This window comes from Tupaia chinensis, unplaced genomic scaffold, assembly GCF_000334495.1.
Source record: "Tupaia chinensis unplaced genomic scaffold, TupChi_1.0 Scaffold000240_1, whole genome shotgun sequence".
Lineage (NCBI taxonomy): Eukaryota > Metazoa > Chordata > Mammalia > Scandentia > Tupaiidae > Tupaia > Tupaia belangeri.
Window position 1 is genome coordinate 835,160 of NW_006159718.1, and position 19,835 is coordinate 854,994.

At 41.7% G+C, this 19,835-nt stretch overlaps 1 protein-coding gene across 10 annotated transcripts in view; it reads left to right on the forward strand.

The window, feature by feature from the left end:
- Positions 1 to 19,835, forward strand: part of CCSER2 (coiled-coil serine rich protein 2) — a 143,057-nt gene that overhangs the window by 105,493 nt on the left and 17,729 nt on the right. For 6 of the 10 annotated variants that reach the window (XR_001370398.2, XM_006148710.3, XM_014587900.2 and 3 more), the window contains one exon: positions 7,929 to 8,018. The exons of 2 other annotated variants lie outside the window; for them this stretch is intronic. Coding sequence is in view for 7 of the 8 variants with exons in the window: in XM_006148710.3 (XP_006148772.1) it covers positions 7,929 to 8,018 (90 nt within the window). In the remaining variant the exon portion in view is untranslated. Of the gene's footprint in view, positions 1 to 7,928; positions 8,019 to 17,524; positions 17,610 to 19,835 lie in introns of those variants that run through there. 2 more of the 10 variants (XM_006148712.3, XM_006148713.3) reach the window with 1 other exon arrangement.

The window sequence follows — 19,835 nt, forward strand, 5'->3', positions numbered from 1 at the left end:
TAAAGTGTGTAATTCCTCTTTTAGATCTTGCAAGAATTTCCTCATCTCCTGGAACTCGTCAGCTTCTTTCTCCTTTCTCTTTAGCAGTTCATTATCTCTCTTCTCTTCCATCTCTGTTAGCTTTGACATTATGAATGCTCTAAATTCCTTATCAGACATTTCCATGATTTTCACCAAACTGCTTGTGGATGAAGAAGAGTTACTCTTTTCCCTTGGGGGGGAGGCAGTGATTTCTTGTCATCTGATGGATGGTGTGTTTCTTTCAAATTCTTGAATTTCAGCCTGAATGTTCAGGAGCAAGCAGACGGAGGTGATCTAGAATCTCTTTGCCGTTCTGTTGTGATCGCGCTAGCTTGTTTGCTGGAGGCTGAATTATCAGTAGAAAATCTTCATACCCTGAAATATTTAGTTCGCCGGAGCCATGTGGAACCTTCTTCTCCATGTTGCTTTATAGTATATTCATTTTACTCAGCGTTTCATGCCTGTGTATTCATCTTGGTCTCTTCCTTAAGCAGCTGACGCCGGGCAGTAAGCTCGAGCTCTTCGCGTGGCCTCCAGGCGCCGCCGCAGACAAAACCAATATTATAGTTGGAGACTTCAACATCCTCTCTCAGTAACTGGCAGGTCCAGAAGGCTGGTACTCGATCTCCAGTGAGGCTTTCGCCGGCATGGGCTGGTAGAAGCACTCCTTCTGGCCGGCCGGGAGGGTGAAGGTGAAGTCGCTATCTAAGGAGGGCGTGAAGCCTGCCACCCCCTGAGCGGCCAGCAGGAGCGCGGGGAAGGGCCACCAGATCCCGCGGCCCATCCCTGCCTGGGCGTGCTCGGGCCGGGACGTGTGCTCGCTCTCCCTGGACTCCTCGTGCTTGGCAGGGAAACCTGGAGTCCGAAAAAAAACCGGGCGGTGGCCAATCCCGCCTCTGAGGTGGCAATGCAGACCTCGACCCGACCGGGCATACCTAATGTTTTTGTTTGAGAGCTAAAGACAAGACTCTCCGCCCCCAACTTTTAGGGAGAGGACATGTGAAGTAAGAAAATACCACAAGAACTTAAAAATAGCAAAACTAATGTAACGAATTGACCAAATATCACAAATATAGTAGTATATAACAGTGGTCTCATCTCATGGAATTTCTTTGAGGCAATCAAAGCAGAATCTAATAACTTGCTTTGTATAAATGAAATTTAGCTAAAGTAAAATGGCTTAATAAAGCTGAACATAAAAGGCTTGGGAGATAGGATAAAATTATTCTCATAAAACAATCTGGGGTTGCAATATTAAAGGACTAAGAATTATGAAAAGAGATCACTTTATATTGACATAATTGTTGAATGATGAAAGAGAAATCTTATGTTAAAGGTTTTAATAAAGTGTTCTTTTTATTTGGACAGATTTTTGCTATAGGAGGGTACGTGTGCTTGCTGGAGAGACAGAGAAAGACAGAAAGTGAAAAACATTCCCCACCCCTCTGGGGGTATGGCCATGCTGAAGTCCCTTCTCCCCCATTCTCTTCTTTGGGTTTTGGGCACACACGCACATGCACCCCATGTGAGTTTTAAGCTGCAGGTCTAGGACTCGAACTGCGGTTGACTATGTGGGAGGCCAGCGATGTAACTGTGATGTCATCTGCTGGTCCCAGTAAAGTGTTCTTTTTAAAAATTTTGCCAGAAAGCACATGTACTTGCTGGAAAGAGAGCAAGAACTTTCCCCATGGGGAATGGTCACACAGTAATCCCTCCTCCATTTCTCTCACTTTTTTGGACAAATGTGCACACACAATTAACATGCTTTTCAAGCCACCAGGTCCAGGACTCAAATCATATGGGATCTGGCAGCCTTAACCATCAGGGCATGGGCTGGCCCGTAGAGCGTTTTTGTTTGGTAGGTTTTTAATCACAGAATGCATCCTTTAAAAATAGTAACAGAGCTCTTCAAAGTTAAAATAACATTTCCTCTTGAAGCAATTCATAGTAATTCCTTAGTGTCTTATAACAGCTAGTTCATATTCAAATTTCTGTAGTTGTTTGGAAATATCCTGTGCACTTGGTTTGTCTAAACTAGAATCCAAGTTAGGACCAGGCATACTAATTGTATTCCTTAAGACTGTTTTAATTAGAACCACCTTTTTTATTTTTACTGACTTGTTTATAATACTGGGACAGTTGTCTTGACTATCTTACCTCAAAATAATTTTAGAAAGACTTAAGAAATACTTGAGAGACTTCTAATGAAACAAAGAAAATAAGAAAAGTAAAAACTTTTGTCTTTAGCAATATCTACCTGGACATTCTCTGTGTTTGATGTTTTAAATCTAGAAACCCTGTTTGTTGTGGAAGTGCCTACCCCTTATTTTCCTAAGTGCTATTCTTGGGACTAGCTGATGGTGTGGCAGTTACGTTGCTCCCTTACCAGCAGGACTCCCACTGACTGACTGCAGTTCGAGTCCTGGACCTGGTGTCTTCAGAATCACAGCTGGGCACCTGTGTGTGCGTGCCCAAGATCCTGGGAGGAGAATAGAGGAGAAGAAGGGATTGCGCCATTCCCCTGGGGGGTGATTTATTACTTTCTCTCTCACTGTCTGTCTGTCTGTGTGTCCCCCTCCACTTTCCTCCCTACAAGCGCATGTGCCCTAAGACAAAAACCTTTTTTTAAAAATTTTTTTTAAAAAGTGCTATGCTTAGTTTTCCTACTGATTGCTAAGGAGGCTGTAGTCGTCAGTTCCACAAGAAATACCTCTGTAAACACGTCAGAATAACATTAGGCTACTTACACGTTGCAAGGGAATTGGGGTCTGTACAAGAGAGCTTCCAGACGGTTGGCAGATTTTAACCTCGAGTCTAAAGCAGATGGTAGCACAGTTTTCTCAGCATAATGTAAAGGGATAGAGATGTCTACTGCTCTTCATTGCCAGCAGTACTCCTTATGAAGCAAGTGCCAGTTAAATGACTGTTAAGGGGTCAAGTGCAGGACCAACAGTTGGCGTAATGGCTATGTCTCTGGACTCCCATGTAGTCGACCACAGTTTGAGTCCCAGACCTGATGGCTTAAACTCACGCTGGGTGCGTATGCATGTGTCCTCAAGATCCCGAGAGGAGATTGGAGAAGGGATTGCAGCATGGCCACCCCCACCCTGGGGGGTGATTTTGCGCTTTCCATCTCTCTGTCTCTCCTCTCTCTGTCCTTCTGGCAAGCATGCACTCTATAGCAGAAACCTCTCCAGAATGGGGGGGGGGCAAAACCTGAAATAAAACAAAGGGGGTCAAGTGCTCTTTTTGTAGTAGGGAATTAATTAGAAGTCACTCAGAAAGATTATGATAGTTGTGGAACCTAGAAAGTCCCATGTTCAGATCAAGAGAATTTAAAAACATGCAAACCACTGAAAGTAGAGATAGGTGATAGCTTTTTTCATATTATTAGAATTGAAATTGCATATTTGAAAAATTTTTCTTTCTTTATATTTCCAAACCACTTTTTCTTAAGATAGGAAGAGAATTATGAGAAGAGCCATATACTAGGAATAAGAGGACTTTCTTTGTCTCCAGTATTAATTAGCCAAGTAATACTGACAGTTTTCATCACCTCTGTAATGCTTCCTTTATCTAAAACGTGAAGGTTTTTTTCAGGTGATTTAAAAGTTCTACTTCTAGCTTTCTGTGTTTTAATCTTTTTTAAAAATGCACTTAATTCTAACCTATGTTTGCAAGATTTTAGAAAAATAAAGTATTGCATTTGTTTTCTTTTTTTCCCTCTTTTTTTAACATTTTAATTTTTATTGTCATGATCAATTTATTTTACTTTAATAACTTTATTTAGATTTTATCATTATATATCTCTATAGCACACAATATTATTTTTCAACATATGCATGTAATATACATGAAATTCAAATAAAGGGCCTTACTGATGTACATCATTTTCAAAAGAGAACATTAAAATTATTTTTATTCTTTGGGAAATGTGCTGATGTAAAGTCAGAGCGAGAATTACAACAGAAAAGGTATAAAAGTATGCCTATTTAAACATATTCCACAATGCCAAGTGTGCTTGTTCAGTTTCACCCCAGTGCACTGGTTGAATAGTATTTCATTCAGATACATTTGCTTGTCAGATCTTCAGAATAATCTTGTGAAATTGCTAGTGAGGAATTTTCATTCTGGAGATGGAGTAAGTAGAACTCAGATTAAGTCAGTCACAGTATATTATATTTGAAAAACCGTGACAGATCTGAGTTCAAGTTCAGGCATTGAAACTGTGTTCTCTTGGGGAAGTTATGTCACCCCTCCTAATCCTCTTCGGTAAATGAGGATAATAAAAATAATGCCTACAATGTAGGGCGTGATAGTTAGTGACTCCCTGTGTAAGCCACCCAGCACCGACTCATGGTGCATGGTGACCTAGGACCATGCCTTCACCCCAGATCATCTTGTGCAAATCACCACCTACCTTAGACTTTCAGTTTCAAGTAAAACTCCCTAACTAAAAGTAGCTTTAAAAGTAAGGCCATTTTTAAACTCAGAGAACAGAGGAGAATATAGATTCCATGCTTTTCCATGGCTGTTAATGGGACACTAGGTGAGTGTATGAGCTTTTGTATTGGGCTTTTTGAATCCCCGTGACTGCCCCTTCCTGGTCACAAGGTGTCTGCCATCACTCTATGTTGCTTTCTCCCAAGGCTGTACCCAAAGATGTGTGAAGAGGCCCATTTTCTCTAACATCCCCTGACTCCTGCCTCCGTTTTTGTTTAAATGAGAGAGGAGGAAGCCGAGACAGATGTGTTAATGCCAGGGACTCGCCGCATCATGGCTTTTCCTCTTTAGCCTCCCAGCTTTCCATGCTTACAGATGGACATCACTGACCCGGCCCAGGGAACCAGACCTGGGCCTCCCGCGTGACCTGGCTCGCACTCAGTGTCCTGTTGCATAGGTACTTGTAGGGAGGGGGCCTCTGGCATGCCTGTTTTTAAAACCAAGGAACATTTTCTCAGAAATTCCCCAGCCTGAAGCTGGCTGGTGGCATGGTGGTAGAGGTGCTAGACTCCCACATGGTTGACTGAGGTTTGAATCCTAACCGACTCATGGTGCATGGTGACCTAGGACCATGCCTTCACCCCAGATCATCTTGTGCAAATCACCACCTACCTTAGACTTTCAGTTTCAAGTAAAACTCCCTAACTAAAAGTAGCTTTAAAAGTAAGGCCATTTTTAAACTCAGAGAACAGAGGAGAATATAGATTCCATGCTTTTCCATGGCTGTTAATGGGACACTAGGTGAGTGTATGAGCTTTTGTATTGGGCTTTTTGAATCCCCGTGACTGCCCCTTCCTGGTCACAAGGTGTCTGCCATCACTCTATGTTGCTTTCTCCCAAGGCTGTACCCAAAGATGTGTGAAGAGGCCCATTTTCTCTAACATCCCCTGACTCCTGCCTCCGTTTTTGTTTAAATGAGAGAGGAGGAAGCCGAGACAGATGTGTTAATGCCAGGGACTCGCCGCATCATGGCTTTTCCTCTTTAGCCTCCCAGCTTTCCATGCTTACAGATGGACATCACTGACCCGGCCCAGGGAACCAGACCTGGGCCTCCCGCGTGACCTGGCTCGCACTCAGTGTCCTGTTGCATAGGTACTTGTAGGGAGGGGGCCTCTGGCATGCCTGTTTTTAAAACCAAGGAACATTTTCTCAGAAATTCCCCAGCCTGAAGCTGGCTGGTGGCATGGTGGTAGAGGTGCTAGACTCCCACATGGTTGACTGAGGTTTGAATCCTAGACCTGGTTGCTTGCTTTCTCACTCTTCCTCTCTGTATATTTTTCTGTCTCTGTTTGCCTCTCTGGTCACATCAAAGCATAATAATATTAAATAAAAAATCTGATAAATAATTCTTCAAAAATAAAAAAATAATACCCCAGACTTTCCTGATGCTTTTTTGGTTAGATTTGGATCACTTGTTCTAAGCACAGAGGAATGGGATTGACCATATGGCTCAGACAGTCAAGATCTGTCTCCTTGGCCGAGAGAGGGCACACTTCACAGAGTATAGGAGTACACAGAAGGTAGCAGCGGAACAGGGCCCGGCAGCTAAAGGAAAGTGGCTAGAGGGGGAGCACTCGGGGAGCCACATTACAGCTGTTGATGTGTCACTAGGCACCATGGAAACTAAAAATTGTGGAAAATTTGTATATTGCCAAGTATTATAGCATACAGACCACAGACAGTAAATTATTTCTGAAATTGCCATAGCTAAGAATTAGTAATGTGCTTACATTATGATAACTGTTGAGATTTTTTTCTGTTCTTACATATCTCTCGTGTAAAATGTGAAGTCCTTTTGTAACGAAGTCCACGGGACAAAGTTGATAGGTTTACATAATGAGATTTGTTTCTAAAGCTATTTTATGGGAAAAGGAAAAGAGATTTTTGTTTTTAATTACATTTTATTTCATATAAGGAAATTGGAATGATCTGATTTCAATTAAGAAAAATTTTTAATATTGGTAAATATTTTTAAACACTTATAATTTAAACTTGATGTAATAACCAAGAATTTCTTAAATTTCCTTATGAGAAAATGTGTTTACTCCTGTAGGGTTGTTAATATATTCTAGCATCATAGTAGCACTAAGGAGGAATTCTTATTAATAACCATTTCATTCTTTTTTAAATTCGACAGTTACTTGAGAGACCAAAGTTTACACAATAGGTACATTACTTTGTACAGTGTGAATGCATACACATGTGTGGAATCTTACAGAGAATTCATGTGTGAACTGAGGTGGTCTGATGGATCTTGCCAAAGGACAGAAGCCCATCAAAATAGTGCAACCCAGTAAAGTCAGTGGATCATTAAAGAGGCCACATAGCACCACGCTTGTGACCCTGCGGCCTGGCGTGTGTCCTGGGGTAGTTAGTGTCCAACAGAGTCCACCAGAAATGCAGTTAAGAAACCATGCTGGGACCAGCTGACGATGTAATGGTTATGTTGCTGGAGGACTGTAGCCTGTGTCCTGGACCTGCTGGCTTCAGATTCATACCAGGTGCATGCATCCCCCAAATCCTGAGAAGGGGATGGAGGAGAGGAGATTGTGTTGTGGCCATGCCCCTGGGGAGTGATTTCTCACTTTCTGTGTGTCTCTCTCTCCCCGTGCTGAGCACATGCACCCTCTAACTAAAAGCTCTATAAAAAGAAAAAGAAAAAGAAAAGAAACTGAGCTGCAATGATGTAGTGACTTCGGAACTGCTGGAAACTTTGCGGTTGTATCTTTTCCTCAGTGTCTGTTTATGACTATTCTGTACCGGCACACCTACCGCTGTGTGTATTAAGATAACAAAGGCACATGTAGTGTGTTTAATAGAATATATGAGAAAGTGCCCGGTAATTTGACTATTAGAAATGCTAGCCTTACTGGCTAACTTCTGAACCCAGGCCCTGAATAAGACGAAAGGCCACTGAATACATGTCTATTTCAAGGTTATTTCTACTAAAAGTGACCATGACAGAGAGAGGCAAAGAGATGCACTACTCCTAACAGGCGGTGGACACTGCTGTCCCGCCCCGGCTTCGGTCAGCCATGGCACACATGTGCTGCACACTCAGGGACTTCTCTGGATGTGAACCTGCAAGTCCTGTGGAGGGTTGGTTTTACCACTACACCACTGTCCAGCCCTGGAATACGTCTTTTTTCCCTCCTATAGGGCATGTGCTCACTTACAGGAGATAAGACAGAGAGAGAGAGAAGAAAACGGAGCCATGGAGCCTCCATGCCACCTGCTGGCCCACCCCTGTGTCCATCTTGATGTTAGCGGTAGACACACTTTATTCATGGAGGTAGCCAGAATTACTTCACAGTGCATGAGATTTTTGCTAAGAAGCCCTTGATTATCTCATTTTTGTGAGTCTGCAGAATTAAACCAATGTAAAATTTTGTGGTTTTGTTCAGGCAACTCGGTGTAACTGCCACCAAAACTCTAAGGAGGAAAACTGCACATATGCTGATAAATACACCCAAACACCCTGGAGACGGACTCCCGTAAGTAATGTGCTTTTTTACCCTCTCCTCCTGTCACTGGCTGGTTAGATGTTCTGTTCTACTCTTTACTCTAATCTCGTATCATTTTGAATTTGCCATGGCTATTAGTGTTGTCATGGGTAACTTGTTTTCATGGTGCCCGTGAAGCATTTATGTGCTTTCTAAAGTGTCTCTCTTGTGTCTGTTTCAGTGAACGTGCACTCGATGGCTTTTCCATGCTGCACACTGCGTAGCTTGTTTTATTGGGGTGCCTGCTCTCTTCTCATTGCATGTTTTTGTCAGAATAGCATTTCCACATGCCCTGAAAGAACAGGAATCCGATACGTAGTTGTTCCATTTTAGCAGCATATGACACCTTAAAAATATATGATGTAGCGTATTCATTTTCTTTTGAGACTTTTCAGATATCTTTCTATAAATAGATGTTGAGGGTATCGGAAATACTAATGCATAAAGATATAGATAGTAAAGCTTATGTTTTAGGCAGAGTTAGTATAAGGTTTCTTTAAACAGTAAAAAGTAAATGTGCATTGTGTGCTTTTTTTTTTTTCCCCAAAAAATATGTTATATCTTAGGGCCAGCAGGTGGCATAGTTATTAAGGTGCTGGACTCCCACGTGGGTGACCATGGTTTGAGCCCAGGACCTAGTTGGCTTGTTTTCTCATTTTCCCTTTCTCTCTCTCTCTCTGTCTCCTTCTTGTGGAATTTAAAGTAATAATAATAATAATAACAATAACAAATAAAATAAGTAATTCTTTTAAAAAAAAGTTACATCCCCAAAATATTTACTGCTAAAAATATCTTTTCTGGGCCAGCCAGTGGTGCAGTTGAGGTGGCTGAACCCCACGTGGCCAGCTGTGCAGTTTGAGTCTCCAACCTGGCAACTTTAAAAACATGCCAGGCACATGTGATTACATGCCTAAAATCCTGAGGCAAATCAAGGAGAAGGGTTTACAGAGTGGCCATCCTCCTTCAGATTTTTTTCTCACTTTCCCTCTCTTTCTGTCTGTCTGTCTCTGGTGATCACACGTTCCCTATAGGAAAATGATAAATAATAATGCAGCCTGATATGTATGTATCTGTGCCCTAAATAGTGGAAGGAAAGTGGAAGAGAAGGGATTGTGCAGTGACCATCTCCCACAGGGAATGCTTTCTCACTTTCTCTTTCTTTCCCTCTCTCTCTCTAGTGAATGCACACACCCTCTAGCTAATTAAAAATGTAAATAAATAAAAAAATAACCAAACCTATTTGTCATTTAATCTGAGTTTGTCAGAACTGAGTTCAGGATGTAACTGAGCCAGAGAATGATCAAATGGCCATCAGTCATCATTATCCTATTATTCAGGCCAGTCTGTTTTTTAATGGTCTGTTAGTAGAATTAGTACTGGCTGGCCCCAAACAGTAGGATGTGCTCGTTAAGACAATGCCCAGCGAGCCACCGTGACTCTTCTTTTGCCTTCTACTTAGTGATGGACCCTTAGGAGCAGAAACAAACAGAGTAGAAGGGTTAAGGTAATCAGCACTCTAATTTATTAATTTAGCTACAGGTCTTTGATGTTTATAAAATAGAAATTTTGTTTTTCGTCTAGCAAATAATTACTTTTTGTGTGCCCTGTACAGTGCTGAAAACTAATTCAACAAGTCTGGTGATCTTCTTCTTCTTCTTTTTTTTTTTTTTTTTTAATAATTACTTGTTTTTTTTTATTTATTCACTCATTTATTTTAATTTGACCAGAGAGAGACACAGAGGAGGAAAGAGAGAGAAGGAAAGTGAGAAAGAAGCCACCAGGTCTGGGACTCAAACCGTGGTCAGCCATGTGGGAGTGTCCAGCACCTTAACCACCATGTCACCTGCTGGTCCCAGTCTGGTGATCTTCTCATCTGATATAGTAGGCTCTTAAAGTAGAAGTAGGGAATCGAGATGAAAATACACAGATGAATAAGGATTCCTCTGTTCTTAAGTGCTTATTGAGGGAACAGACAGTGCACTCAGCTAAAGTGCTCCAAGTTCTATAAATTCAAAAGATTGTGAAAGTCTAGTTGAAACAGTGGTGAAGGTGACTGTGTGTTTGAATAATAAAAAGCAGGACTTGCCAGTAGACAGGGATGGTGGTGTATTTCTTCAGTGTTAAAGGTTGTAGAAACTTAACTCTTTGGATGTAATGGCAAAATAAATGACATGCTTCGTGATTCGAGATGGATTTATAGGTTTTCCAGGTTCTTCCAGCTTCCCCACAGGGATGTATGTGCTTTCTGACTGTAAAGCCAAGTAGATGGGTGACTTCATTATGCATTGAAGGTTTCATTTTGCCATTCTCATGGAAGTGTTCACTACACTGTGGCTCCCTCAGCCTCGCTGTTCTGGAAACTGGATATTACTCTGCCTCCTCACCAGAGAGAAGTAGCTGGTGACAATCAACCTGAATATATTGTGGAATATATTCTTGATTATATTTTATTGTAACTTGGGTGGAAAGGTGACATTTTTAAAAATTATTTATTTAACTTTATTTATTCATTCATTTTTATTTTGACCAGAGAGACACACACAGACAGAGAGAGAGAGCGAGAGAAGGTGAGAAAGCAAGCCACCAGGTCCAGGATTTGAACCGTGGTCAGCCATGTGGGAGCATCCAGCACCTTAACCACCACGCCACCCGCTGGTCCCAAGGAAAAGTGAAATTTTTAGCCTTGCACTCCTGAAAGACTATGTGTGTATGAATATGCATATGCATATCCTGCCTGGCTAAATACCTTTATTTTGTAGATAAGGTAGCAGCAGGGAGGTTAAATGGCATTTTAGTTTCAATAATTAATAAGTGACTGAGGTGGTGCTATCTATCATTTAGGACTCCTGACTACTGCTGCAAGATTCTCTCCTTCAAAAGCAAACAGAGGAATCTTGGAGCATAGTTTTCCAGATTAAAATTACGGAGCATTCTCTCTCTGTTACTGGGACCTGGATGTAGGCGTAGGCGCAGAAGAATAAGCAGAGCCAGCATGCCAGTGGCCAAGAGCTGGGCTTGTCACAAAGTCTGTGATAACACAGAGACCCTTAAAGAACTCTCCCCTTGATTAAGAGCTGAAACTGATCAACACGTGCGCGTTCCAGAGCAAAAATAAGGTCTGGGGAGTTAAATTAAGATCCGCAAGGCTTCCCAGGACCTCTGACATTGGGTGAGAGGGACCTGTGGTGTCTGCAGGCAGTACCCCACTGCAGCACCTCATGCACTTCAGTGCTGGGTGAGAGCATGGGATCCTGGGTGATCCTGGGCAAGACCTCTTGGAGAGAAAGTTAGGCAGAATTCTGTAGTAAAGTCATCCAGATGTAGAGATTTCTTTTATAGGAGTTTTTAAAATATAAATTTAAGTTTTAAAAATATATGTGAACATAGGCAAATGATCTATTTCATCTTGGATTAGTTTGATAGTTTGTGGTTTTGAGGAATTGGTTCTTTCCTCAGTTGTCAAATTTATGGCTGTGATGTTTCATAGTATTCCCTGGTTACCTTTATGGCTGGAGGACCTGTGGTGAAGAAGATTCTGCCCCAACAATATGCAGGGTACAAGAAATTCTGTTTGTCTCATTCCTGATTTTGGTATTTTATGTCTTCTCTCTTTTTGTAGTCTTGTTAATGGTTCATCAGTTTTATAGATCTTTTCCAAGAACCAACATTTTCAATCCTTATTTTCATCTATGTTTAATTTTAATGATTTCTACTATATTTTCTTTCTCCTACTTTGGATTTTTGTCTTTTTTTCCCCCTTAATTTTTTTAAGCGTCAAAATAACTTATTGATTTGAGTTTTTTTTTTTTTTTCTTTTTACTGCTTTAGCTATGCCCTACAACTTTTGATTTTATGTGAAATTGTTGATTTGAGTTTTTGGTTTTTTTTTTTTTTTTTTTTTTTTTTTTAAATCTTGAGACTTTTGTTTTGACTCATGAATTATTTAGCAATATGGTTTTTAGTATCCTAATGTTTAGAAATATTCCCATCATCTCTGTGTTACTGATTTCTAATTTGATTCTACTATGGTCAGAGGAGACATTCTGTATATTTTCTTTTAAATTTGTTGTGGTTTGGTTTATGGCCATGACTATAGTCTCTCTTAGTAAATATCCTATGGATACTTGAAAAGAGTATGTATTTTGTTATTATCGGGTGGAATATTTTACATATGTTGATTAGATCCTGGTCATCGATGGTATCCGAGTTCTTTATCATTGCTGATTTTTATGAAGTGTTGAGAGAGGAGTGCTGAACTCTGCAACTGTAGTTGTGAACTTGGCTGTTCTCCTCCGACCTGTCAGCTTTTGCTTTATGTACTGTACACTTCTGAAGTTTGAATAAACACGCTTAGGATTACTATGTTTTCTTGGTAGAGTACCATTTTGTCCTTCTATAAGGTCCCTCTCTCTACCTGACATTTATCATTCATTTATTTATGTATTTATTTTAAGAGGCTTTTGCCATAGGACACATATAGGGAGAGACAGATAGTGAGAGGAAAAGTAAGAAATCACCCCCCCCCCCCCAGGGAGGATAGTCACACTACGATCCCTTCCCCATTCTCCTCCTGCGATCTTGGGCCCGCATGCACACATGCCGGGCACGATTTTCAAGCCTCTGGGTCTGGGACTCAAACTGCAGTTGACCATGTGGGAATCCAGCGTCATAACCACTATGCCATCTGCTGACCCTTGGCATATAGTTTTTAATTAAGTTTTTTTTTTCTTTCATTTTTTTCTCCCTACCTTCTCTGATATTAATATAGCCATTCTTATTTTCTTTTAATTTTTGCATACTCTGTTCTCTTCATTTATTCTTTTAAATGGTCATATTATTATGTGTAAAATGAATTTCTTGTAACCTGCATATTGTTGTGTCAGAATCTTCTTCAACAGGCAGTTCTTTAATTGGTGCATTTCAGTCCCTTATATTTACTTCAGTTACTGACACAGTAGAACTTAAGGCTGCCACTTTATTTTTGTTGTCTCTTTATTTTCTTTCTTCTGTCTTTCCTTTTTTCTTTTTTTTTCCCGCTGTGGCTATTTTTGTGTCACTTGTACTTTTTTTTTTTTTCTTTTCTTTTTCTTGGAGAGGTTTTTGCTATAGGGTGCATGTGCTCACCAGAAAGATGAACAGAAGGTGAGAAATCACTCCCTGGGGGGATGACCACACCACAATCCCTTCTCCTCCATTTTCCTCTCAGGATCTTGAGCATGCATGCAAAGGCTTACCTGGTGTGAGTTTAAGCCACCGGGTCCGGAACTAAAACCGTGGTCGACTACATGGGAGTCCAGTGATGTACCCACTATGCCATCTGCTGGTCCCAGTCACTTATACGTGTTTTTAGAATTTCATTTTGATCTATATATAATGTTTTAAGTATATTTGTATAGGTTCTTTGGTTGCTCCAGGCATCATGTTATATAAAACTAAAATATATAGTCTGCTACATATAGAAACCTATTTCCCTTTAAGTCCCATTTCTGTCCCCATTTATAAATGTTACACATTTTTATTTGTTGTTGTTTTTTTGTTTTTGTTTGTTTTTTTGAGAGGTTTTTGCTATAGGGTGTGTGCGCTCACTAGAAAGAGACAGAGAGACAGAAAGTGAGAAATCACCCCCTAAAGGAGATGGCCATGCTGCAAACACTTCTCCTCCATTCTCCTCACAGGATCTTGAGCATTGCGTGCATACGCACCCAGCGTGAGTTCAAGCTGCCGGGCCTGGGACTCGAACTGTGGTCAACTACATGGGGAGTCCAGCAACATAGCCATTATGCCAACTGCTGGTCCCATAAATGTTTTACATATTTTGCTACATTTTAAGAACTGTGCTGTCCAGATGTCTCAGCCAGGCAGAGATGAAGCCTAGATTCCCTGGTCAGCCTGTTAGGGTGGGAATGGGGGCCGGGCCCTGGTTTTCCCATGGCATTGGGCAGGTCGCTGTGCACAGGTTTTCTGCACTGCCCGGCTGCCTCTGTTCTGTCCTGGCCTGGATAGTGCAGACTTTTCTCAGGGCTTCAGGTTTGTTTGTGCTCATTGGCACTTCCACTTGCTGGCTTCTTCACCACCCAGTTTAGAGCACATCAGCCAATAAGAAAGCCCAGTGAGCCCTCTACCGCGTTTTTCCTCAGATCCCAAGGTGCCTAGCTAGCTGGTCCACCGCCTTCTCTACACCTCCCGAAGTTTTGTGTGAGATAAATAAATACATACTTACATTTTATCCAGGGGTTTTAGCTGTACTTAGCAGCAGGAAAGGGAGATGTGTGTCCTCCATCTCATCCTGGAACTGGAATTTCCTCATCTGTTAAATGTTCTTTAGGGTATGCTGTTTCTCCCCTGTGGAACACTTGACAAGAAGCTATAGTTGACACCACGGGAAGTTAGTAGTCTATTATTCTCAAAGTGGTTATTTTTATTAGAAGCATTTCTTAAAAATATTCAGATTAGGACCAGTAGCATGGTGGTTAACGTATTAGACTCCCACATGGCCACCTATGGTTCAAGTCCTAGACCTGGCACATGTGCTTGTGTGCCCAAAATTCCAGGAGAAGAAAAGAGGAGAAGGGATTGTGGTGTGGCCATCCCTCAGTTTCCCTCTCTCGGTCTCTTTCTCCTCTCCAGTGAGTGCATACACCCTATGGCAAAAACCTTTAACATATCCCTATAATGAAGAGGAAAAGAAGTTCCTTAGACAGGCATTCATCCAAAGCCATGGTTGTTTATAAACAAGGGACCATAATTAATTTAGGTGGAATCAAGACAGATTTCCAGGCGATAGGTCTGAAATGGGCTGGGGCAGCTGGGTAGGATTTTGACAGACAGATGGAAAGTGGAAAAAGGCATTTTAAATGGCAGAAATAACAATGAGCAGTAATTTTTGCCTCTGGGGCATAAGCTCAGATGGCACGCCGCTGTCCAGTCAGTAGCAGACTGTGCCCTTGGCACTGTCGGCTCACAGGGTACGTGGGGTTTCTCCCTCTTCCTCACGTGTTGGCCTCTCCCAGAGATTATGGCTTGTTGGCTTGGGGAAAGGAGGGTGGATGCCATCATTTTGCCTTTCAGATTTCTGTAGGTGATGGTAGTGTGGGGCTTTGAATGACAGGTAGGCTGGCTCCATCTAGATAAATACAGCCATTTCATTCCGGTTAGATTAGTAGATGGTTAGAGGAGCTGTGCTTTGGAAAAGTTTGGGGCTAAAGAAGGTGGTGCACTGAATATCTGGTAAAATTCCTGGCAAGTTCTAGGTACTACGACGTGTTAAATTGCTGCACAAGTCCATGAACAGTAGAGAGATGGTTTAATATGAAGTTTATTGTTTTAAATGCTGTGTAAATAGAGTTGTAAATTAAAGGGTAGCAGTGACTCTGGAGTGGGGGTAGGGACGGATAGGGACTCAGTTGTAAGAACTGAAAGTGAGCGAGTTCTTGGAGACAAGCCATTCTAGCCTTTGCATCCGCTCATTAAGGGCACTCAGAGACCAGTGGCTTTGTCGAGGGCACAGGGTTGTGACAGATCCAAGAAAACACAGGTGCCGGCCGTCAGTGCTGCTTCTAGACCCCTCTGAGGAACGCGTGTCTCCATGAAGGGACGCGCTGCTACTCCTTGACATGCCTGGGCGCTGCATCTGAAGCCTCTGCCCGGTGCAGTGGCGGGACCCGGACCTGGTGAACTCTGAGGATTTGGTCGAGCTCTTGGTTTTTGTAAAACTTTGAACCAGAGCGTTTCCCATCAGCAGCACAGAGGTGGCAGACAGCGTGCTCCGAGAGCACTGGGGTCTCCACCCTGGGAAGTGTCCTAAGCTGTTTCTGCAAACTCTTTGGCCAAATTAATGAAGGTAGTATTAATTTCTAATCATTTCAAAAGACGGGATCTTTGTTCACTAGCGTATCCGTAGGCTCCTCAGTTCTGTTTAGTTTTCTGTAGGTGTCTTTTCCTCGTTGACGTAAAGATGAGTCTTTGGGGCAGCTGTAGCCTGGTGGGCCCTGACCCAGGGAGTCTTTTTGTGCCCCAAGTCCCGCTAGGATGAGGAAGTGGAGTCAGAGGATTGGGCGTCCTCTCTGCCCACTGCCCACTAGGTGCCTTCTCTCTCTGGCGAGTGTAGGCACCTTCTAGCAATTAAAATTGAGAGAGAAGATAGGTCTTTTTGTTTTATAGTGAGCAACAAGGGCTTACTCTTAAGGAAATATCTGATTATATCTAACTGAACCAAAGAATGTTGATGAAGAGGTGGGAACATTTCATAATTTAGAACAAAATTCTTGAAATTCACAAATACCAGTAAGCTATATTAGTAATTTTCTAATACTTTGTTATTTCTATGTAAAATTAATTATTGTATATACGGCGTTTTGCAAATTGGACTGGGTATCTTGATTTATAGAGCCATTTTACTTGCTAGTATTTTAAGAGTGTTTCAGTATTTATCCATGGTTGGGAACCAGCAGTTAGCGTAATGGCTATGTCGCTGGACTCCCACGTAGTGGACCGCGGTTCGCATCCCAGACCCGGTGGCTTAAAACTCACGCCAGGCGCGTGTGCGTGCGTGCCCAAGATCCCGAGAGGAGAATGGAGGAGAAGGGATTGCGGCGTGACCATCCCCCCTGGGGAGTGATTTCTCGCTTTCTGTCTCTGTCTCTCTGTCTGGTGAGCGCACACACCCTATAGCAAAAACCTCTCAAAAAAAAAAAAAAATTATCCATGGTTGTGTTTCATTCAGAGAGGAGCCCAGAAAGAGAGTCATGAGACCTGTCTTGTCCTGTGTGACTCTGAACAGCCATTCTCTTTTCCTGAAGACCCAGTTTTATCTAGAAAGGGAGGAAACTGAAATAAATGACATTTCAGGTCTACTCTAATTCCAGTAATCTCTGATTGAAATGAGTGAAGCCGAGGAGCTACAGTCAGGATGTTAGGAGAGATGTGTAACGTTGAGCTGCTGACCGCCTTCCTTAGTCCCTGCTCTCGGGCGCCCTCAGAGCCGCCTCTTAATGCTGCGTGGGCCCGTCAGCCTCAGCCGATGGTCGTGATTTTACCTGCGAGTCCTCTGAAAACCTGTGACTTAAAAATAAAATGAAAATTTTTGTATGGTAATTTTTTATTGCCTGATTCATAATTTGGTAAAATTTCTGTGTGTATCACACCTAAAGTGTATCTCCTATTTTAAATTATTCTTCTTCTGCAAAAAAACTGGAAATCTACTTTAAAGGTGATGTGTGATGATGAATGTAATGTATATTTGAAATATATATACATATATATATATATCTTCACTAACTAAAAATATTAAAGTAAAATATTTTTTTCTTGAAGTTATATGACAATCAAGTTTGGGTTAAAGTTTTAGTAATTTGAGTTGCTTATATTAAAAAATGATAGCTGTTTTCTCATTGACACTATTACTCTATGTTATTTAAAAATAAAAGTATGACTTTGATTTTTCTATTTTTTGGTTCCCTTTTTTATTATACCTCCCTACCCCGTCTCTCTCTGCACAGGGTGGGTATTCTGCTCCCTCCTTCTCTCCTTGGCAGGGCTCCTTCCAGGGGATCCCACGGACTGTTCCTCCGCACCGCAGACAGAGTGAGTCTGTGCCTCTCACTCCTATCCTGCTCTGGCTTCCTGTTCGTGGTGTTTCCCTTCCGCATGACAGCCCTCCCTACCACCCCTTCCCATCCCGAGTGACCTCGGCCTCTGCTGCATCAGGCTCCCTGAGGTCTTTCTTAACCCTTCTTTGGTTTGCATGTGCACAGACTCCTGAGCACCTCTGTGACGCCGTCTAAGATTAATTTCATTCTAATTCCACTTAAACATGTTGCAAGTGACCCTAGACCTTCCGACATGCATCTGTCTTTAATACATTTTTTAAGCCTTTCAGAGCTGAGAATAGAATAAGTGTGGTCTTGTTATTTCAGGAGTGTACACACTCTCCACAGTGGTATCGGAGACAGATGCATACTGTTTAGGGAGCAGGCTTACTAGGCCACTGCACATTTCTCTACCTGGTTCCTGATCAAAAGACTGCATTTCACCGTCATCTAAAAGATCTTCTCAATAATTGTTTTTAAGACTCTCTTTAACAACTAATGTTCCTTCATAATTTATTAGCTGCTTTACAGCACAGCAGAAATGACTTTAGAATATGCATGGTTTACTAACATTTCTAATGATTTAGTCGTTTGGCATTAAAATTTTTATTTATATGAAATCTACTTTCTGAAACTGATCATTTTGTGTTGTATGCTTAAGTACACATGGTAAGTTGGTTATATTTTATCTTTTTTGAAAAGTCACCCACAAAAGCTAATATTTTAAAAAGAAGTACTAATAGAGTTAGTCAGAGTCACTTTTATGCCTTCTTCATGCATTTTCCCTGATTCTTGATTCATAGAATTTTTTTCTGTTAGTTATCCTTGTCGTACTTACCTGTTGGAGTATCAGTGGTTCAGAAGGGGAACAGTTGAGAATGTGATGTATTTAAGCAAAATTGTATTTCTTGAATTAGTGAAAATTGTGAGATATCAACATGAATTCCAGAAAAGGTGTGAGTTTCCTTTTGGGCTGCCATGCCTCTGCTTCCCTCCCGTACTTTCTGTCTTAAATGAAAGTAGTTTGGACCAGCCCTTTGGCCTAGTGGTTAAGAGACATGGATTCTACAAGGTTGACTACTCAGTCCATACCTGACCCCATATCTTAGAGATATACCAGGTGTGTGTGCGTACTTGTCTAAGATCCTGACAGGGTGAAGAAACGGAGAGCAGGGGTCACAGCATGATCACATCCCATTAGGGATGCTGTCTCCTTCTCCCTCCCTCTTCGTCTCTCTGGTTAGTGGATGTGCTCTCTGCCAATTAAGAAAACAAAGTGATGGGACCAGCAGTTAGTGTAATGGCTATGTTGCTGGACTCCCACGTAGTCGACCTCGGTTTGCGTCCCGGACCTGGTGGCTTAAAACTCACACCGGGTGCGTGTGCATGCCTACCCGAGATCCCGAGAAAAGAACGAAGGTGAAGGGATTGCGGCGTGGCCATCCTCCCTGGGGGGTGATTTCTCGCTTTCTGTCTCTCTGTCTGTCTGGTGAGTGCACGCGCCCTATAGCAAAAACCTCTCCCCCCCAAAAAAACCCAAAGTGATTTGTGTAGGGTTCTATTAGTTTGTTAGAAAAGTCATGGTGCATTTTTGCATAGAAGAACATGCCATGACTTTTTCTATGACCCAATATATCAAGTATTTACTATTGTATTTTAGGGGAAACAACAACAAGAGGAAATTATATTTCCCCCTTTTCAGTCTTATATTGTTAGAAAAAACTCTCCTTTTTTTTTTTTTTTTTTTTTTAAAAGAAATCTCTTTTGTCTTTAGGTAAGTTACTTTTTTCTTCCTCCAGTTTAAAGAATTCTAGCATGTAAGGAATCACACTAAATTGCTAGTGAACTAATCTGAAATTTCAAAGGGCAGTGTAACAAATGCTAATGTACTCTTAGGTGGCTAGCCAGGAAAGGGCATAGTCTGACAGACTCTACTCACTTCAGATTACCTCCCCTTGGACTTACTGAAGTCCTCTGGTAGCCACTATCTTTCTTTCTTTTCTTTCTTTTTTTTTTTCCCCTAGGTTTTTGTCATAGAGCGTGTGTATTCACAGGAGAAAGAGACAGAAGGCCAGAGAGAGGGAAAGTGAGAAATCGTCCCTCAGGGGATGGCTGTCCCACAATCCTTTCTCCATGCTCGGAATTTTGGACAGGCATGCACACGTGTCCTACATGATTTTCAAGCTGCTTCCTTTTTTTTTTTTTTTTTTAAGTTCATTCA